General features: G+C 44.6%; 1 protein-coding gene across 2 annotated transcripts in view; it reads left to right on the plus strand.

Annotated features, from left to right (window-relative positions):
* The window catches only part of LOC147030840 (insulin-like growth factor 1 receptor), a 165,758-nt gene that overhangs the window by 66,032 nt on the left and 82,952 nt on the right, over positions 1 to 16,774 (plus strand). For both annotated transcript variants that reach the window (XM_085875355.1, XM_085875354.1), the window contains exon 4: positions 15,794 to 16,115. In XM_085875355.1, coding sequence (XP_085731481.1) covers positions 15,794 to 16,115 — 322 coding nt within the window. The remainder of the gene's footprint in view (positions 1 to 15,793; positions 16,116 to 16,774) is intronic.

Raw genomic sequence — 16,774 nt, forward strand, 5'->3', positions numbered from 1 at the left:
GATAATAATTATCGATGCTCGCGAGCTTGCATTGTATCGAAGGTCACCAGTTGGAATCCCGATGCAGATGGAGTTCCCATTGTGGCAGCGGTTAACAGCCTGGTGAATTGGACAGCCTTGGAAACTCTGGAGCTTCCATTATTGCTGTAGTAGTAGTAATAATAATAATAATATTATATTTTACTTTGCAGCCATTCATTTTTTTTTGTAATATTCTTATTATTCTTCTTTTCCTGTTTTTCTTGTCCAGATTGTCTATTCTTATGACATATTCTTTCAGACAAATTTTGATTTTTTTTTTTTTTTTTTAAGAAGAAAAACAAGAGCAAAAGCAACACAAACAAAAAACGACAACGACATTCGGTCGAGCGCATAAAAAACCTTTGCAAGGCTGAACAGTTGTTTTTTTTAAAATCCCACCGATAGGTCGGATCTACATCCGGACCTTAACCAAAATCTAATCAGCTTGTTGTTGTCACCTAACCAACTGATCTTTCCATTTTTGTCATAATCCGTCCACAACTTTTTGAAATGTCACGTAATTCTCTATATTGTTTTCAGCCCCATCTCTCAATCATGAAGAATCACTTAAAAATTAAAAAAAATAATTCTCAGATCAGGATCCAGATCCGGATCTTCACCAAAATCGAATCCATTTGTCCTCGTCGCAACCGAACCTGTCCACCAAGTTTTGTCCAAACCCGTCCACAACTTTTTGAGATAATCCTGCTCACAGCCAGACAAACAAACGGGTGAGAACATCGATGAATAAGAATTTTGTTTTTCAATTAAAGATTTATTTGCAATTATCTTATTAAAACTCCTCTCAAAGAACATTGTTCTTCATCGATCCAGTGGTATTTTGCGCATGATTCCAGTGGCTGCATAACTCGGTGGTAGCACCATATGGTTCTGGGTTTGACACCCAGTGAAGTTAAATGGGGGAAAAAAAAACAACCCCTTCTTTTTGGTGGTATGGGTCGACACACGGATGCTGCGAAGTGAGAATCATTTTCTGGAGTCGGCGTTGGTTAAGCCGATTGTGTCACCTGCATCGATGACCCATCGATGTCACCGAACCCTTCGATATAATCATTCACGGTGCTCTTCCTCGGCGTCGGTACCACGGTCAAATGTCACTGCGATACGTTGAAGTGGATGCAAACACCACATGCACAAAGTCCTATTAGGCTTCTCCGTGCTTCCCAGAGTGGTTATCCTCTCTCGACCAATGTCCTTCCTCCACCTTCAATCATCGATTCATTCGTTCATCTCTCGCACACAAGTTGCGTCCTCTTATTCCGTATTGACGCCACGTTTAGAGACATGGATTTTGCAGGAACCCCTATGAGGCCTCCTCCCCCCAAAAAATTGTGCCCAAAATGTAAGTTGATCCATCTATGACTCGTATCTTAATTATTAGTAATGTTGTTCTCTCTAAGCCAGATATGTTGTTTGCAGACAGGCGTCGGGTGGAAAACAGGACACTGTTGTGCTTAGTTGCTTTGGCTTGGCAGCTCCAGAGATGGAGCGATGGTGTCAATGATCAACATGCTTGAAATTGTCGTGATATATGCCCCCCCCACCTCCACCACCGTCACCTCCTGCGTAAATAGACGGTCGCACACCTACAGTGTAGGCATTGTAAGTCTTTGATGTCCTTGATTTCTGAACTTTTTTTTTGAAAGATGAAATTTGTAACGGCTTCTTGTACTTATTGGGGAGAAATGAGAGAAAAATTAGTTTTTTTTTCTTTCAATATTTCCAGAAAATTTTAAAGCCACTGCATAGGTAGATACATGTCCAGTTTGTCCACCGATAGGGATGCGTTTAAGATGTGTACACTAATTGGGGGTCACGCTCGGTCCATAGTCTTTGAAAACGATGACGGTTTAACGTCCATTCACAATGTGAGTATTTGCTGGGAGGGCTCCCGAAGTTCCAAGATTCTCAGCTGAGACTATCGGCGGTGGAGCCCCCAAGAGAGCCCAAGTTCCTTTTAAGGGAAGCGAGGCCCGGGGTGAGGTTGTCTCGTGTGGTGCGGCTGCGTGGCACGACGATTTATGATGCAGGGAGACTGGGGAATGTAGCCTGAGAGAGGGATTTGAAAACAAGCTGCTGAATGCAGCATCCTTGAGCCTCTCTGTGTCTGAGATATCAGACATGGTTCTTGAGCAAAAATGGTGCTTGTGCAGTGGTCGAGTCTGCTCGAGATGAGGGCAACACGTGGCAATGACATAAACAGCGCTGACGTGTTGGTGGTCCATGTGACTTGGACCATCTCCAAGCTTCCTTGAAATGCTTAAGATTGATTATGGATCGGCTTTGGCATTCATTCTGGTTCGTGGATAGTGTGGAAACTTGTTTTGATTTCGGCCACGTCTGTGCATTTCATCTTACCATTACATCAAAGTGTGTGTGTGTGTGTGTGTGTGTGTGTGTGTGTGTGTGTGTGTGTGTGTGTGTGTGTGTGTGTGTGTGTGTGTTTGCAGTTATAAATGGGGTGAATCTTGAAATACAGCTAAAAAGGCATGATCTAGAGGTGCTGTAACCTGCAAAGGTGCTTTGAGGAAAACAGCCCGATACCTGGTTAAGATCATGTTTTGGATCCATGTGGTTGACGACTACACCAATCGTAGGATGCAGTGTGAAATGAGTCACGAGAGGGTTTGTTGTTGTGGAGTTTTTTTTTTGTTGGAATTATAGATGTTTTTGCATGCCTGCTGATATGAGAGTCTCGGTCTGTGTCTGTCTACATGTCTCTCCTCTCTGTTTTTCCCTCTCTTCTTTCTCTTTCTTCATCCCACCCCACTTTCTTTCCTCCCTCCCCTCCCTCTCCCCCCCCCCCCACCCTCTGCCCTTGGGGCGGCAAGAGCTAACTGTCGGAACGGAACGCTGGAATTGGATTGTGCAATATGAGCAGCGATTACATTTTATGAACTTGGCTTCACACGTGATGCTTATCGTTTTTATGAGGTTGAAGCTCGTATCTCCGTGGTCTCGCATAATTGAGGATTTAATAAATCTCGTCGTACTTTACGGGACCACAAATATTTTCTGCTTAATTCTCAGCATCGTATTCCCACATCTGGAATCGAAGGAACCGTGCGGTTGGGAACTCGTCAACTGTGTGGCTGCTGCCCCCAGGGGCGGCCATCCATCAGAATACAAATTCAATTAATTTTATTGAATACCTTTTTATCAAATTGGTTAAGGATCGGTGTTTTCACCCAGCATGACCTGTCCGGCCAAATGCCATTTCTTCATTTGCTGGACATTCAATCACCGACAGTGTCTGAATGGGTCTCGATGCTCTGCAGGGCGTTGGCCAGCGGATAAACCGAAGTCTTATCGGTGGACGGGTAAATGTACCGATCGGAGATCAAGAATCATTCCTTGGTTCCCATTTTTCTTGCGTACACTCCATAAGGGGTGTGTAAGCGAGGCTTGCTATGAGGATTGATGAGCGTACACACTGTATGAGGAAACTTGACGCAGAAGGCAACTTTGACCCGTTGTGCCTGTGCTGTATCGACATTCCGTTCACTCTATCAATTTCATTATCTATTATATTTATGAACTCCATGCTTACCATTAACTGCATCAAACTCATCTAATTTTACATACAGATCCCTTTACCGACCACAGTTTAACTCCTGGCAAGGAATCGATTCGGTCTACTGCCACACGCAGTGGTCAACTCTTTTTGAGACGATAGACACCTTGGGATGTTTAACGTTCACGACAGAAATCCGAATGGCCGGCTGAATTTACGTCCAAATGCACGACCCACTCCTCCCCCCCCTCTACCACCGGCACAACTCCGGATGAAGCAAAACGAAGATTCAGTTTGGAAGGAGTTTTGTGGAAGGATTTGCGATAACGTTGCCTTAAGAATCAAATGTTTTAATGATGCTCAAAGTTTTCTATTGTCTCCCCCTCCCCAAAAAAAGCCTCTTTCAGTGACAAAATGGCACATGATGGTACCACCACCATGGTATGCTTTCCAGTGCACGGACATTGACTGCCATGGCTCCTGTTTGTTCTGTCATTGGTTAACAGGACACCTTTTTTTTTGGCTTTTAATTACTCTTACATTTGAACTTCGTGCTGAACTGTGACAATTTTGTTGTTAATTGATAAGGTGAAGTGCATGATTGACCATAGGAATGCTGAAAGAGCATTCCTCTAATCTCCTGATGCGTCCAACACTGCCTCCTTTTGAACCCTTTGACCAAATTTATATATTTTTTTCTTAATCGTGTTGTGTTCCACATCTTGTTGATCATTCAAACACGACAATACCCTTAACCCCTCCCCCCCCATCCCCCACGAAAAAAAAATATCAATTTTGCACTACCAAGGGAAGACTGTATGTAAAGGGTTCCTTGTAATTCAGCTCCCATCAAAATTGAACCGGAAACTCATTTTAATGTTTGCTGGAAAACAAGGACGGGGGACGCAGCCTGAGGATGCTGTTCTGAGTCTCAAGACGGAGCCTTGATCCCGGAGACGGGAGCCCCTGAGACGGGAGCCGACTTCACCATCTGCCGTCGCATGTCTCGTACTCCAGATCGGCAGCCTCTTTCCTCTCTGTAGATCTGAATGGAATCATGAGCTGGCACCAACAATTGGAACATGGCTTTCATTTCTGACAAATCTCACATTGTTTCTCTGAAAATACCGTCTGGTGAACCCTCCCCTCTACTTCATGAAGAATCCTCTTGAAGAAGTTCAGTCTCTCAAATATTTGGGTCTCACTATCAGCCATGATCGTTTTTAGGCAAACCATATATCCAAGTTGTCCTCCAAAGTCACCACGTCTATGGTCTTTTTCACTCTGAAGCAGGTTCTCCTCAAGCATTTGCCTGTATTTGGCTCCTTACAAGTCTCCCAGTCCCTGCCACTGAAAAGCATCCCCATGGCGTGATGCTGCCACAACCATGCTTCGTGGTAGGGATGGTGTTAGATGGGGGTGATGAGCTGTGCTCGGTTTTCGTCAGACGTAGCGCTTTGTATTCAGGCCAAAAGAGTTCAATTTTCATCTCATCAGACCACAGTAAATATTGCCTCATGCTCTCAGAGTCTTTCTTGTGCCTTTTGCACACTCCAGGTGTGCTGTCATGTGCCTTTTTCTCAGCAGTGGCTTCCACCTGACCACTCTCCCATCAAGTCAAGATTTGTGAAGTGCTGCAGAGATTGTTGTCCTTCTGGCAGGTTCTCCCATTTCAACCAAGGTACTCTGTAGTTCTGTCAGAGTGGTCATTGGGTTCTTAGTCACCTCCCTGACCAAGGTCCTTCCTTCCCGGTTGCTGAGTTTGGTCGGCCGGCCAGCTCAAGGAAGAATCTGGGTAGTTCAATATTCTTTCCATTTCCTAATTATGGAGCTCACTGTGCTCCTTGGAACTTTCAACACTCGAGAAATTGTTTTATACCCTTCCCCAGACCTATACCTCCTCATAATTCTATCTCGGAGTTCTGCAGACAGTTCCTTGGACTGCATGGGAGAGTTTTTGTTCTGACACGCATTGTGAACTGTGGAATCTTATATGGAAAGGTGTGTTTCTTTCCAATCAATTTAATTGGCTACAGCTGGACTCCAATCAATTTGTAGAGACATCTCAAGGATGATCAAAGGAAATTGGATGCACCTGAGCTCAATTTTGGAGTGTCGTAGCAAAGGGGTTGAATACTTATTGACTCAATACATTTCAGCTTTTCATTCTCAATCAATTTGTAAAAATTTGTAAAAACATGTTTTCCCTTTGTCATTATGGGGGTATTTTGTGTTGATCGGTGACAATTTTTTTTTGTTTAATCGACATTAAATTGAGGCTGTAACACAACAAATGTGACAAAAGTCGACGGGTGTGAATACTTTCTGAAGGCACTGTATGTGCACAAAAAAAAAGAGCTTAATTCTCAGTTTTTCCCTTCCTCTTCTTGCTATGTTTGAGTTTGTATCCAACTTGTTTGCCCCTTGTGTACTCCCCACCCCTCCTTGATCTTATTCCTCCTCGAGCCCATTGTAGCCCCCCACCCCAAAAAAAAACCCCCCACAAAAAAACAACCCCATGCACGGTAGGACCTTCTAGATGTCTCAACATCAGCAATTATTGTGCGTTTAACCATGAAATTAAATGTTGTGCATTTAAATGTGAAACTGTTTCAAAAAATTACATTTTAACAACTCATTGCTAAAGTGCATGGATTTGTTTATGGACACGTCGAGAGTTCTATGTTTACCCATAAATGTTGAAATCACGAGCAAAACTGATCAAATGCCTTTCTCGTGATCTCTCTTGATCTCTCTTGATCTTGTATCAAACCCCAACCTTGATGTTATTCCTCTTCATGTCCATTATACCCAAAAGTGAAAAATAAATAAATAAATAAAAACCCTACATGGTCAGACCTTTTGGATGTCTCAACATCAGCAATTTTTTTGCATTAAACTATGAAATTAAATGTTGTGCATTTTACGGTTAAACCGTTTTAAAAAAAAAAAAAAAATCAAATTTTAACAACTCACTCCCGGTTCTGGTTTTTGAGGCGATGGTTGGTTCTCTCCACGGGTCTCTGCCGACTTTCTCAAAGATAAGTTTCCGGTCATTGTTTGTCATGTTTTGACTTTATTTTGTTGCCTCCGTGTTTACTGTGTGTTCCTAGTTCGGTTTTGTTTCAAAATTTGTGCTGTTTGGTGAGTTTTCATCGGTATTGTCATATCAGGTTTCCCTGAGGCCTACCCGTCTTCCTGTCTATGTGCACAATCATGTTTATTTGTATTTTCTCCTTATTAGTATTTTCACCACTTTTCCCTCCATCCTCCTTCTATCCCTCCCAACTATACCTTCTGTTTCATGTCTTAAAATATTTTTAAAAAATACAACAAAAAAACCTTTTCCCTTCTCACTTTATATCTCACGTGACCACATGACGTCCTGTACTGACTCTTTTTCCTTCTCTGCCCTCTTCTCTGCCAACCCATCTGTTGCAACACTTCCTTTCTCCACTCTGTCAATTTTCCTGCACTCCGTCCATCTTCCAATGTATTTAAAGGAATCTCTAACCGACAAATTTTAAATATCCCTTTTTGCAATACTTGTTCGTCTTCCATTATCAATCGTTGTTTTATTCCAACTTCAGTGAAAATTCATCCCAACTTCTTAAATCTACCTCCTCCTAACACCCTCCCTCTTATACCCTCTCCTTATTCCTCCCATCTTGCCCCCCAATCCGAGCATCTCTCCACTGTCCTCTGCTTTACTCACAGTTCCCCCTCTGGTATCCCAAACTATATGGTTTTCAAACATCTGTGCTCTCGTTTCAACCTCACAAATGTCTCACACTCAGCACACTCCTCAATATCTCAAACACGCTTTCTCTTTCCTCTCATCACGTCTCCCCCTCTTCCCACCCCTAAAATCTTGTTCCTCCCCATGCCCGCTCCCACCTCCACCATAACACGAACCCAGTCTCATCCTTTCCCTCTCCCCACCCCTCCCTTCTCCCTCCTCCCACATGACCATGCCTGCTCTCATCATCTTCTTTCTCACCCCTCTCTCTCTCAATTCAGCCGCCTTCTCCCTCTTCAAATCAAACTTCACTCTCCCCCCCCCCCCCAAGCTTCCCTCTCACCCTACCCAAAAGCATCCCCCACACCTTCTCCCTCAATTCTCCCCTCTCACCCAAAATGTCCCCCTTTCCCCTCCTCTTCAAATCTCCCCCCCCTCCCTCTTCTCAAATCTGCCCTCATCTTCCCACCCCCTCAAATCTTTTCATACATCCCTCTCTTCCCACCCCCTCAATTTTTATTCCTCCTCCCACCCGCTCCCGTCTCCACAATACCTCAACCTAGTCTCATCTTCTCCACACCCCTCTCTTCTCCCTCCTCCCCCATGGCTGTGCCTGCTCTCATTGTCTCCCATCTCCCTCAAAGCTTCCCTCTCACCCCTCCCTCACAAATCAACTACCTCCTCCCTCATCAAAACAAAGTTCTCTCTCTTCCTCCTCACCTTTCTCAAAGGCTCCCCCCACACCTTTCTTCCTCAATTCTTCCCCCTCACCCTTATCCCTCAATTATCCCCCTCAACTCCCTTTCAAATCTCCCCCATCACTTCCCCTTCTCAAAGATCCCCCCCCCCTTTCAAATCCACAAAGCTGCCTCCTTCCCCCACCCTCTCTGCTCCAGCTCATTCTTCCACCTCCTCCAATCTCACACTTCTCTTTGCCACCTCTCTTATTACTCCCCACTACTACTCCTCCCTTCACCACCTCACCCTTTGTCCTCCCCTTCCGACCCTCTCCTCCAGCTCTTCTGCAATCTGTCATCAACTGTCAACAACTCTCCCAACCTCCACCTCTCCTCCCTCTCAGTACTCTCCCCCTCCCCTGCACCCAAAGTCTCCTTCCTTCCCTCTTCATTAACAGCGTGGACCTCAAACATCCAGGGCCTTCGCTATAACCTGACAGATCTTTCCATACAGGTCGCCACTGACAAACCAGATATAACCTGCCTCAAGACGTCTCCAACTCCCGAGTATCTCTCCCTGGTTACTCCCTCCTCCGGTATGACAGATCTGAGCCTCGTCCTGGCGGCAGAGTTGCTCTCTTTATCAAAATCTCTATTTCTCACTCTCCATGCACTGCCCTCACTCCCCCACACCCCCAGGACGTGAAAAGGCTGAATGCCTAAACTCCATGTTTGCTTCTAAATCTTGTGTCCCAAGCCCATCGCTTTCTGTACCCACCTTACCCAGTCACACCCAGCTGTTTCTGGACTCTGTGTCCTTTTCTCCTGACAAGGTGGAGAGCTTGCTGTCAAACCTCGACTCAGATTCTGTACCGGTCCAGACGGCATCAGCCCTCTTGTTCTAAACACCTGCTCTTCTGCTCTTGCTCACCCTCTCTCTGTTCTATTCACCCTCTCATTTGCTCAAGGTCAACTGCCATCTGCTTGGAAATCAGCAAACATTACTGCTCTGCATAAAAAAGGTGCAAATACAGATCCCTGCAACCACAGACCAATCAGCCTTCTCCCAATCATCAGCAACGTCATGGAATCCATCATTGCTTCCGACATCAAATCCTTCCTGTTCTCCAATGGCTTGTTTTCCAACCTTCAGTTTGGATTCAGACCAGGTCACTCAACCCTGGACATACTGATCCTGCTCTCCTAACAATTGATGGAGGTCCTAAATGTCAAACCTAAGATCAGAGCCATCTCCCTCGACATATCTCGAGCATTTGATGCAGTCTGGCACCCCGCTACACACCAAACTATCTTCTTGTGGTATCCAAGGAAATCTCCACTCATGGCTCGCAGACTTCCTCTCCTGTCACAGTCAACGCGTGGCTCTTAATGGAGTTCTCTCATCTCCTCTTCCCATCTTGGCTGGAGTTCCTCAAGGCAGAGTTCTGGACTCTTGTTCTTTTTCTGGTTTTCATCAACGATCTCTCAGACTCACTGGAAAATCCTCTTCATCTCTTTGCTGATGATTCCACCTTCGGCCATACCATCTGTCATCCCTCTGATCGGCAGGCAGCAGCCTCTTCACTCTGCGCAGACCTGGATAAAATCACACGCTGGTCAAGCACTTGGAATATGTCTTTCAATCCAGACAAATCGCACACCCTCAACATGTCTCTCCGAAAGGACCATCTGGAACACCACCCCCCACCCCCCAATCTACTCTCTCAACAATCCCCTTGAAGAAGTCCTTTCATTCAAGTTTTTGGGCCCCACTACCTGCCACGATCTTTCCTGGGAAAGCCACATCTCCAAGCTGGCCTCCAAAGCCAGTCGCCGACTGGGCATGCCGTACAAAGTCCTTCCTTGGCACACCTGAGCTTCGAATCGTTTACAAAGCTTTCATACAGTCTGATGGAGTACTGCTCCCCCCTCTGGGGTGGTGCTCCTGCCTCACACCTACCTGGACTTCATGCTGTGGAAACTAAGGCTTTTAGGATCATTGGTATCTCTCGCAATGAAGCTGAGTCTTTGGGTGTCTCACTCCCTCTCTCTGCAGGCAGATCGGTGGTCTTTCTGTATTCTGCCGTCTCCTCTCCGGCCTTGCCCCCCCCCTCCCCGCTCCGTCTGTGATCTGACCCCCTTATATTTCCTCGGGTGCTCAATGTCCACTAAAAACCCCCTCTGGTGAAACTGCTAAAATCAAGAATCATTGCTCATCTTCACTTTTTCATTCCTCTTCTTTTTTTCCTGCCTCTTTAACAAACTCCCATATTCAATCCCACTCCTCCCTCCAAGTCTTCAAAGCTGCTGTTCACCACCATTTCATATCTTCTCCCATCCAAAATCTTGATCTTTACTACCCCCGTTAATCCACCCCAAACCCACCTCCAAATTCTTTGCTTTCTTTCCTGAAAGTCCCTGTAGTACCATCTTGTTTACCCCTTCTACCCCACCCCATCCCTCTCCCTTCCACAAATATACTATTGTCTTTGTTCCCCACTATTTTGTGCTTCCCTCTCCAGCTCCACTTGTCTCCTATCTTGTTATATGTTTCTGTGTATTAGCTCTTACATGAGCCTCGACTTGGTATCCAAAAAAAAACAACCTTCATATCCCTCTGTTGCATCCCTCTGCCCTACTGTTGGTGTGTTTCCCTTCTTTCCACTATGTTGTTGTTTTCTTATGTTCTTTTCCATCCTGTGTACTAGCTCTTACACAAGCCTTGACTTTGAACACAATAAAGACCCCAGACCCAACTGGCTGTATTTTGGGTATGGCAGCATTGGGTTGCTGTTTGGTGGATGCGAGCTGAAGATAATCAGGGTCTCATCCCATTCATTTTATTTTCCATTGGAGATCTGTCGATCATGATCGATTTCTCTCGATGTATCGATCTTTCAGTTTTTGAAGCCAACACATTCTGGCTTTCCTAAAGATGATACGATACGGAAAGAGTGTATTCTTGATACGGATACTGAAAGTGTATTCTGGGTAAAGTGCAGTGTGGTTTATAGTAACTAAGTAATCACTTGTAAAAATGGACGAACAAAAACTGTTATACATGTTTTGCCTGGTTCCATTGAAAACGTTATTCTGTGAACATACATGCCGCTTAAAACAGATAATCGTAAAGAGGAACTCATGATAGACAAAGAAATGCCAAGGTTGAAAAAAAAAAATCTAATATGTCAGTATTGTTGCAGTTTTCGAAAAACCCAGGGAGTTACATTCAACATGTAAGATAACCCTGGAGATGGCAATTCTGTTTAGTTAGGTTACCCATCCCCTCGTATCAGTAGACAGGGAAATGTGTGTGTGCGTGCGTGCATGCGTGCGTATAGCAGGTTTGAATCGACTTTTATTTGTAATTTTTCCCTTTCTGGATTCCCTCTCTTCTTCCATCCCTTCTAATCTATCTCCCTATTCCTCTTAACCCCTCTTCCCACCCCCTGAAATCTTGTTCCTGAGTCCTGAGCTCTGAGTGGATGAACAAAGCAACAAATATGGCACTGTGTGTCAGCTCCGAGGGATGAGCTGCGAGCGCTCCAATGGGAAGTCTGCACATGAGAGTCTTAGAGCACTGGGGTGACCTTTGCTCCTGAGATCACACCTCAACCGAAGGGCTATAAAAACCCAGACGTCAGACGACTCACAGTCGGTATGCATCTGGGGAAGTCACGAGTGAAACTGAACCTGTGAGAACGAGACTCTGAGAGCAAGACGGGCTGGTGCCACAGAGCGGGGAGAAACCTTCACTTCACTGTTTGATATGTATATATATATATATATATATATATATATATATATATATATATATATATATATATATATATATATATATATATATATAGTGGAAGATTGGTGCAGAAGAGCTGTGTGCCAAATGGGTATCTGTTGTACATGTAGAGCCCTTGATGAGTGTTGATGCAGGTATAGGGCTTGGAATCATCATGTAGTTCCATTTTAGCATAGGCATTGGTCAAGTCAAGCTTCGTGAATGTCTGGCCACCCATGAGAGTGGTGAACAGATCCTCTTCTTTGGGGTAAAGAGTAGCCATCAAAGCTTTGAATAGCGGTTGATCGTCGTTTTGTAGTCCCCACAAATGTGCACTGTTCCATCTGCTTTGAGTATTGATAGAATAGGTGCAGCCCAGTCGGAGTACTTGACTGGTGAGATGATGCCCTCACTCTATAGGCATTCAAGCTCACATTCGATCATTGATCGTATCATGTGGGGCACACGTCTGGCCTTATGGAACAATGGCTGAGCATCTGCAGAAACATGAATCCTCACTTTGGGCCCTGTAAAGGTGCCAACACCATCGCTGAACAGGCCAGGGTATTTGTTGAGCACGGTATCGTATCCAGCATCAGAGTTGGAGACTGTTTACCTCACTCCAATTGAGTCTGATTTTTCGTTCCCAATCTCGGCCAAAGAGGGTTGGTCCTTCCTCACGCACTATCCGTCGTGGTCGGACATGAGTGCTGTTTCCATATCCTACAGTTACGTTAGCTTTTTGTTTGCCACGAAGTACTGCTTCAGATGATCGGTATAGTCTTCCCAATCACCCCCCCAATGCATAGTCTTGCAATATGCCGATGTACAAAGACATCCTCGTCGCCACTATAATGTACTCAATAGACGGTGGTGAAGGCTCTGAAGTGGGAACAAGAGGTTTAATGTTGACACGGGCACAACACAGCACAGCACAGCATCAGCAAATGGGTGGGTCACATGACTTTCTTAACCACGCCCCTGTGCACCGATGTATGCATGTATTAGCATAAATTACTGATATATCTCACCCTCGATACAACTACACCACCGGTCAAAAGTTTTAGAACACCCCCATTTTTCCAGTTTTTACTAAAATTTAAGCAGTTTAATGTTTCAATGTACTCTGAAATTAGAGCAGAGAACAAATAAACAATTGCAGATAAAAAAGAAATCATGGAATCGTTTTGTTGAACAAAATTTAATCTAAAATTTTGACTCATCAAAGTAGCCACCTTTTGCAGATATAACAGCGAAACATACTCGTGGCATTCTTTCTACAATGGAAATCAAATGTCGTTCGGAAAGTTCTTTCCAACACTGTTGCAGAAGTTCACACAAATGGGTTGTAGTTGTAGGTTGCTTTGCTTTTCACCCTTCTGTTCAGTTCAACCCAAGCCAGCTCGATGGGATTTTAGTCTGGAGACTATGCTGTCCATTCCATGATTTGAAGCCTACCGTCTTGTTCTTTTATTGTAAGGTCGTTCTGACATAGCCTGGAGGTATGTTTTGGGTCGTTATCTTGCTGTAGGATGAACCGCTGACCAACTAGGCGTAGACCATAGAGTATTGCATGGTGCTGCAAAATTCTGTGGTAGCCATTTTGGTTCAGGGCGTCAGTCACTCTGTGCAAGTCACCGACTCTGGATCCAACAAAAGAGCCCCAGATCATCACGCTTCCTCCTCCATGTTTTACAGTTGGTGTCACACACCGAGGAACCATCCTTTCGCCGACTCGACGGCGTACAAAAACCCTGCGTGATGAACCGAAGATTTCAAATTTTGATTCATCGGTCCATAAGACCTTCTTCCAGTTTTCAGTAGTCCACTGGTGGTGCTTCATGGCCCAGGCAAGCCTCTTTTTCTTATTTTGCCATCTTAGCAATGGCTTTCTTACTGCCACTCGACCTGTCAAACCTGCAGCTCGAAGTCTTCTCTTCACAGTTGAAACAGACTTCCTCACTTCGACCAGTCTTAGGGCCCTGTCACACCTTGACGTTTTAGCCAGTGTACGGCAACGTATCAAAATTGATCTAAAACGCTGGCGTACGCTGAACTATTGATGTTTTTTTTCAGTTTTGGGCGTATTCATAACGAGTTGGATGTATGCATAACGTATTAGTAACGTACACAGAACGTTTCGATAACTTATAGATAACTTATACCAACGAATGCTCAGCGTGTTGTCGGCGTTCACAACCTATGCCCAACGATAGTCTAACTTATGCATAGCGCGCGGCAGCGCATCGCCGACGATCACGTGGCGTAGCCTATTAATAGGCTGCCGCTCAACGATTCAAATCATAACCGCACGAGAAATCGAAGTGTCAACATCACTGTCATGACGAAGAACAAAAAAAAAACATGGAGTCTGGAACACTGACAGGTTCCTCCTGTGAAGCCCATTTTTATATACCAATTCCCCTAAACGCTGCCAATACGCCATTATACGGTAGCTGTAAGTTAGAAACACATTCAGTAAGTTCTGTGGTCGTCCGGAAGACGTCAAATACGTCAATATGCGTTGGAGATACGTTACACATAGGTTCAAAATACGTTACTCATAGGTTAGAAATAAGTTTCGCGTACGCAAAACATTACCTCGATGTGTTTCGACTTATGAGTAACTTACAAGTAACATGTGCCAACGATCGCATAACGTGCCTACAACTTATGGCCAGCGTATGCGGAACGTGTGAGTCACACGCTGGCATACATCGAAAAATTTTGAGCATGCTTAAAATTTGTCGACGAGCTCGGCGTACTACGACGTATGCCAGCGTGCTTCAGCGTGCTCTTAACGTGTACAAAACTTACCCATAACGTATTCGACGTGTGCCAGCGTATTCGCCAAATTTTTCATACGTCGGCATACGCTGGCTAAAACGTCAAGGTGTGACAGGGCCTTTAAGCTGTGCTTGAAGCTGCTGTCCTGTGAGCCGCCTATCACGCAAGCTGTTGACTCTCAGAAACTTGTCTTCTGATTGTGTTGTGGCTTTGGGTCTGCCAGACACCTTCCTGTCAGAGTTTCCTCCAGTTTCCAAGTGCCTTTTGATGGTGTGGGAAACTGCACTCACTGTCACCTTGGCTTGCTTTGCAATTTCTCTAAAGGAAAGACCTACACTTTTAAGGGTTATAATGGTCTGTCTGTCTTCCTTTGTTAATTGTCTTTTTCTCGTCATTATGATAGCAATATTCTACTTCCTGCAGTGCAATATTGTCCAAATAATGCTTCAGAGGGTGGAGCTACACAGTCTGTTCCAACACTGTTTTATACAGACAGAGCATTTGTAAGTAATCAACAAAATTTGGGACACCTGTAGGAATTGTTTGCATCAACTTTCAAGGCTTAATTTACATCCATTGCTGCAGAACAGCTGCAGTTGCTAACCCATTCATTACTTGTTCCCTGAAAGGGCCTTTTTTAAAAACTCTGAAATTTACATTATTTTTCAGTTTTTGGAAACATAAACTTTTCTTTTTTAACCTCTGGCAGTTTACCACTGAGCTTTGTATCATTTCAGGTTATTCACTGGACTTTAACTGCTTAAATTTTAGTAAAAACTGGAAAAATGGGGGTGTTCTCAAACTTTTGACCGGTGGTATATACACCTGGAAACGCCCATGCAATGTCCAAATTGGACAAATGAACACTTTTTGGGTGAGTCGGAACTGCTGATACTTTCCAGTCTGGAGCTTATATATGTATTTTTATTCAACGTGGTTCCCAGTGATTTTCTTAGTAAGTCTCAACTGAACTTCCACATTGGATCATGGCAAAGCGCCACCAATATGGCTGAAAAACGCCGCTCTGGTCAAAGTAGGAAGCTTGGCATCATGGAATATACCTTATTCTGAAAGGCATGTGAAGCCGGCTGTCTCTTCTTCAGTCAAGTAGATTTAAGAAATAAATCCCACGGTGTCCTTCACAAGTGTAGGACTCTTGTGTCGGACCCATTATGTGTTGTATTTGCTGAACCGTATGTCACAAAGTCAACCTTAATGCAGTCTCCCCCTCCCTGTACTTTCTCCCATGCTCTCCCCAGTGTGCCCCAAACTGTGTGACCACGTGTGCACATCAAACGGCGAGTGCTGCCACCACGAGTGCCTCGGAGGGTGCCAGGTCCCAAACGACAACACCCGGTGTTCGGCTTGCCGGCATTTCTACCATGCGGGTGCCTGTGTACCTTTTTGTCCGACTGGCAGCTACCGATACCGCGGCTGGCGCTGCGTTTCCTTCGAGTTCTGCCGCAATAAGGCACGTTTGTGCCAAAATCCGAAATTCCGCACATGCTCTGACCTGGTGGTGCATGACGGAGCATGCATGTCTGGCTGCCCCTCTGGCTATGTTGTTGCCAATGAGAGCAGGTGAGCTGGTTGTACAGTATTATGCCTTGTGATCCTTTTCATTTTAACTTTCACTCACCGTGCCGCGTGCCAACCCATCACTTTGCTGATAGGTGGAATCAAAAGACAGCATGTTGCACTTCACACAAATACTGCATGTCTGTCTGTGAATCTCAATGAGCATGTGAAATGGAATGAAACCCACAAAAAAGAACTTTTATAACATGCTGTTGCTGTTGTGGTAGCGGTTTTGCTGTCATCTTGGCTGTGCTTGTTGTTTGTGTGCTGCGTCCTGGTACTTAAAAAAAAAAATTTTTGATTCCTTCGACAAGTATTTCTGTTGATAATTTTGTGTGCTCCTTCTGAAGGGATCCTGCTATCGTAGCGTTGGAACCGCAACGTTAAACTCCATCTTATTATTAACCTCCGCTATCTTCGAAGATGGATGGAGGTTACTGTTTTCACCCCTTTCTGTTTGTTTGTTTGTTACTTACGAAATCTAAAGATTCCATTAATGCCTTCCATTTCTGTTTGTTTGTTTGTTTGTTTGTTTGTAGGCACGATAACTCGAGAACGGAAGAAGTTACCAATGTCAAATTACACCACATGATTCAGGAGGGTGATGGCTAGTGCTGATTAGATTTTGGTCAAAATCGGTCAAAAGTCAAGGTCACAGTGAG

The sequence above is a fragment of the Eptatretus burgeri genome, chromosome 3, assembly GCF_056783735.1.
Source record: "Eptatretus burgeri isolate ZD-2024b chromosome 3, Ebu_testis_v1, whole genome shotgun sequence".
In the NCBI taxonomy this organism is placed as follows: Eukaryota; Metazoa; Chordata; class Myxini; order Myxiniformes; family Myxinidae; genus Eptatretus; species Eptatretus burgeri.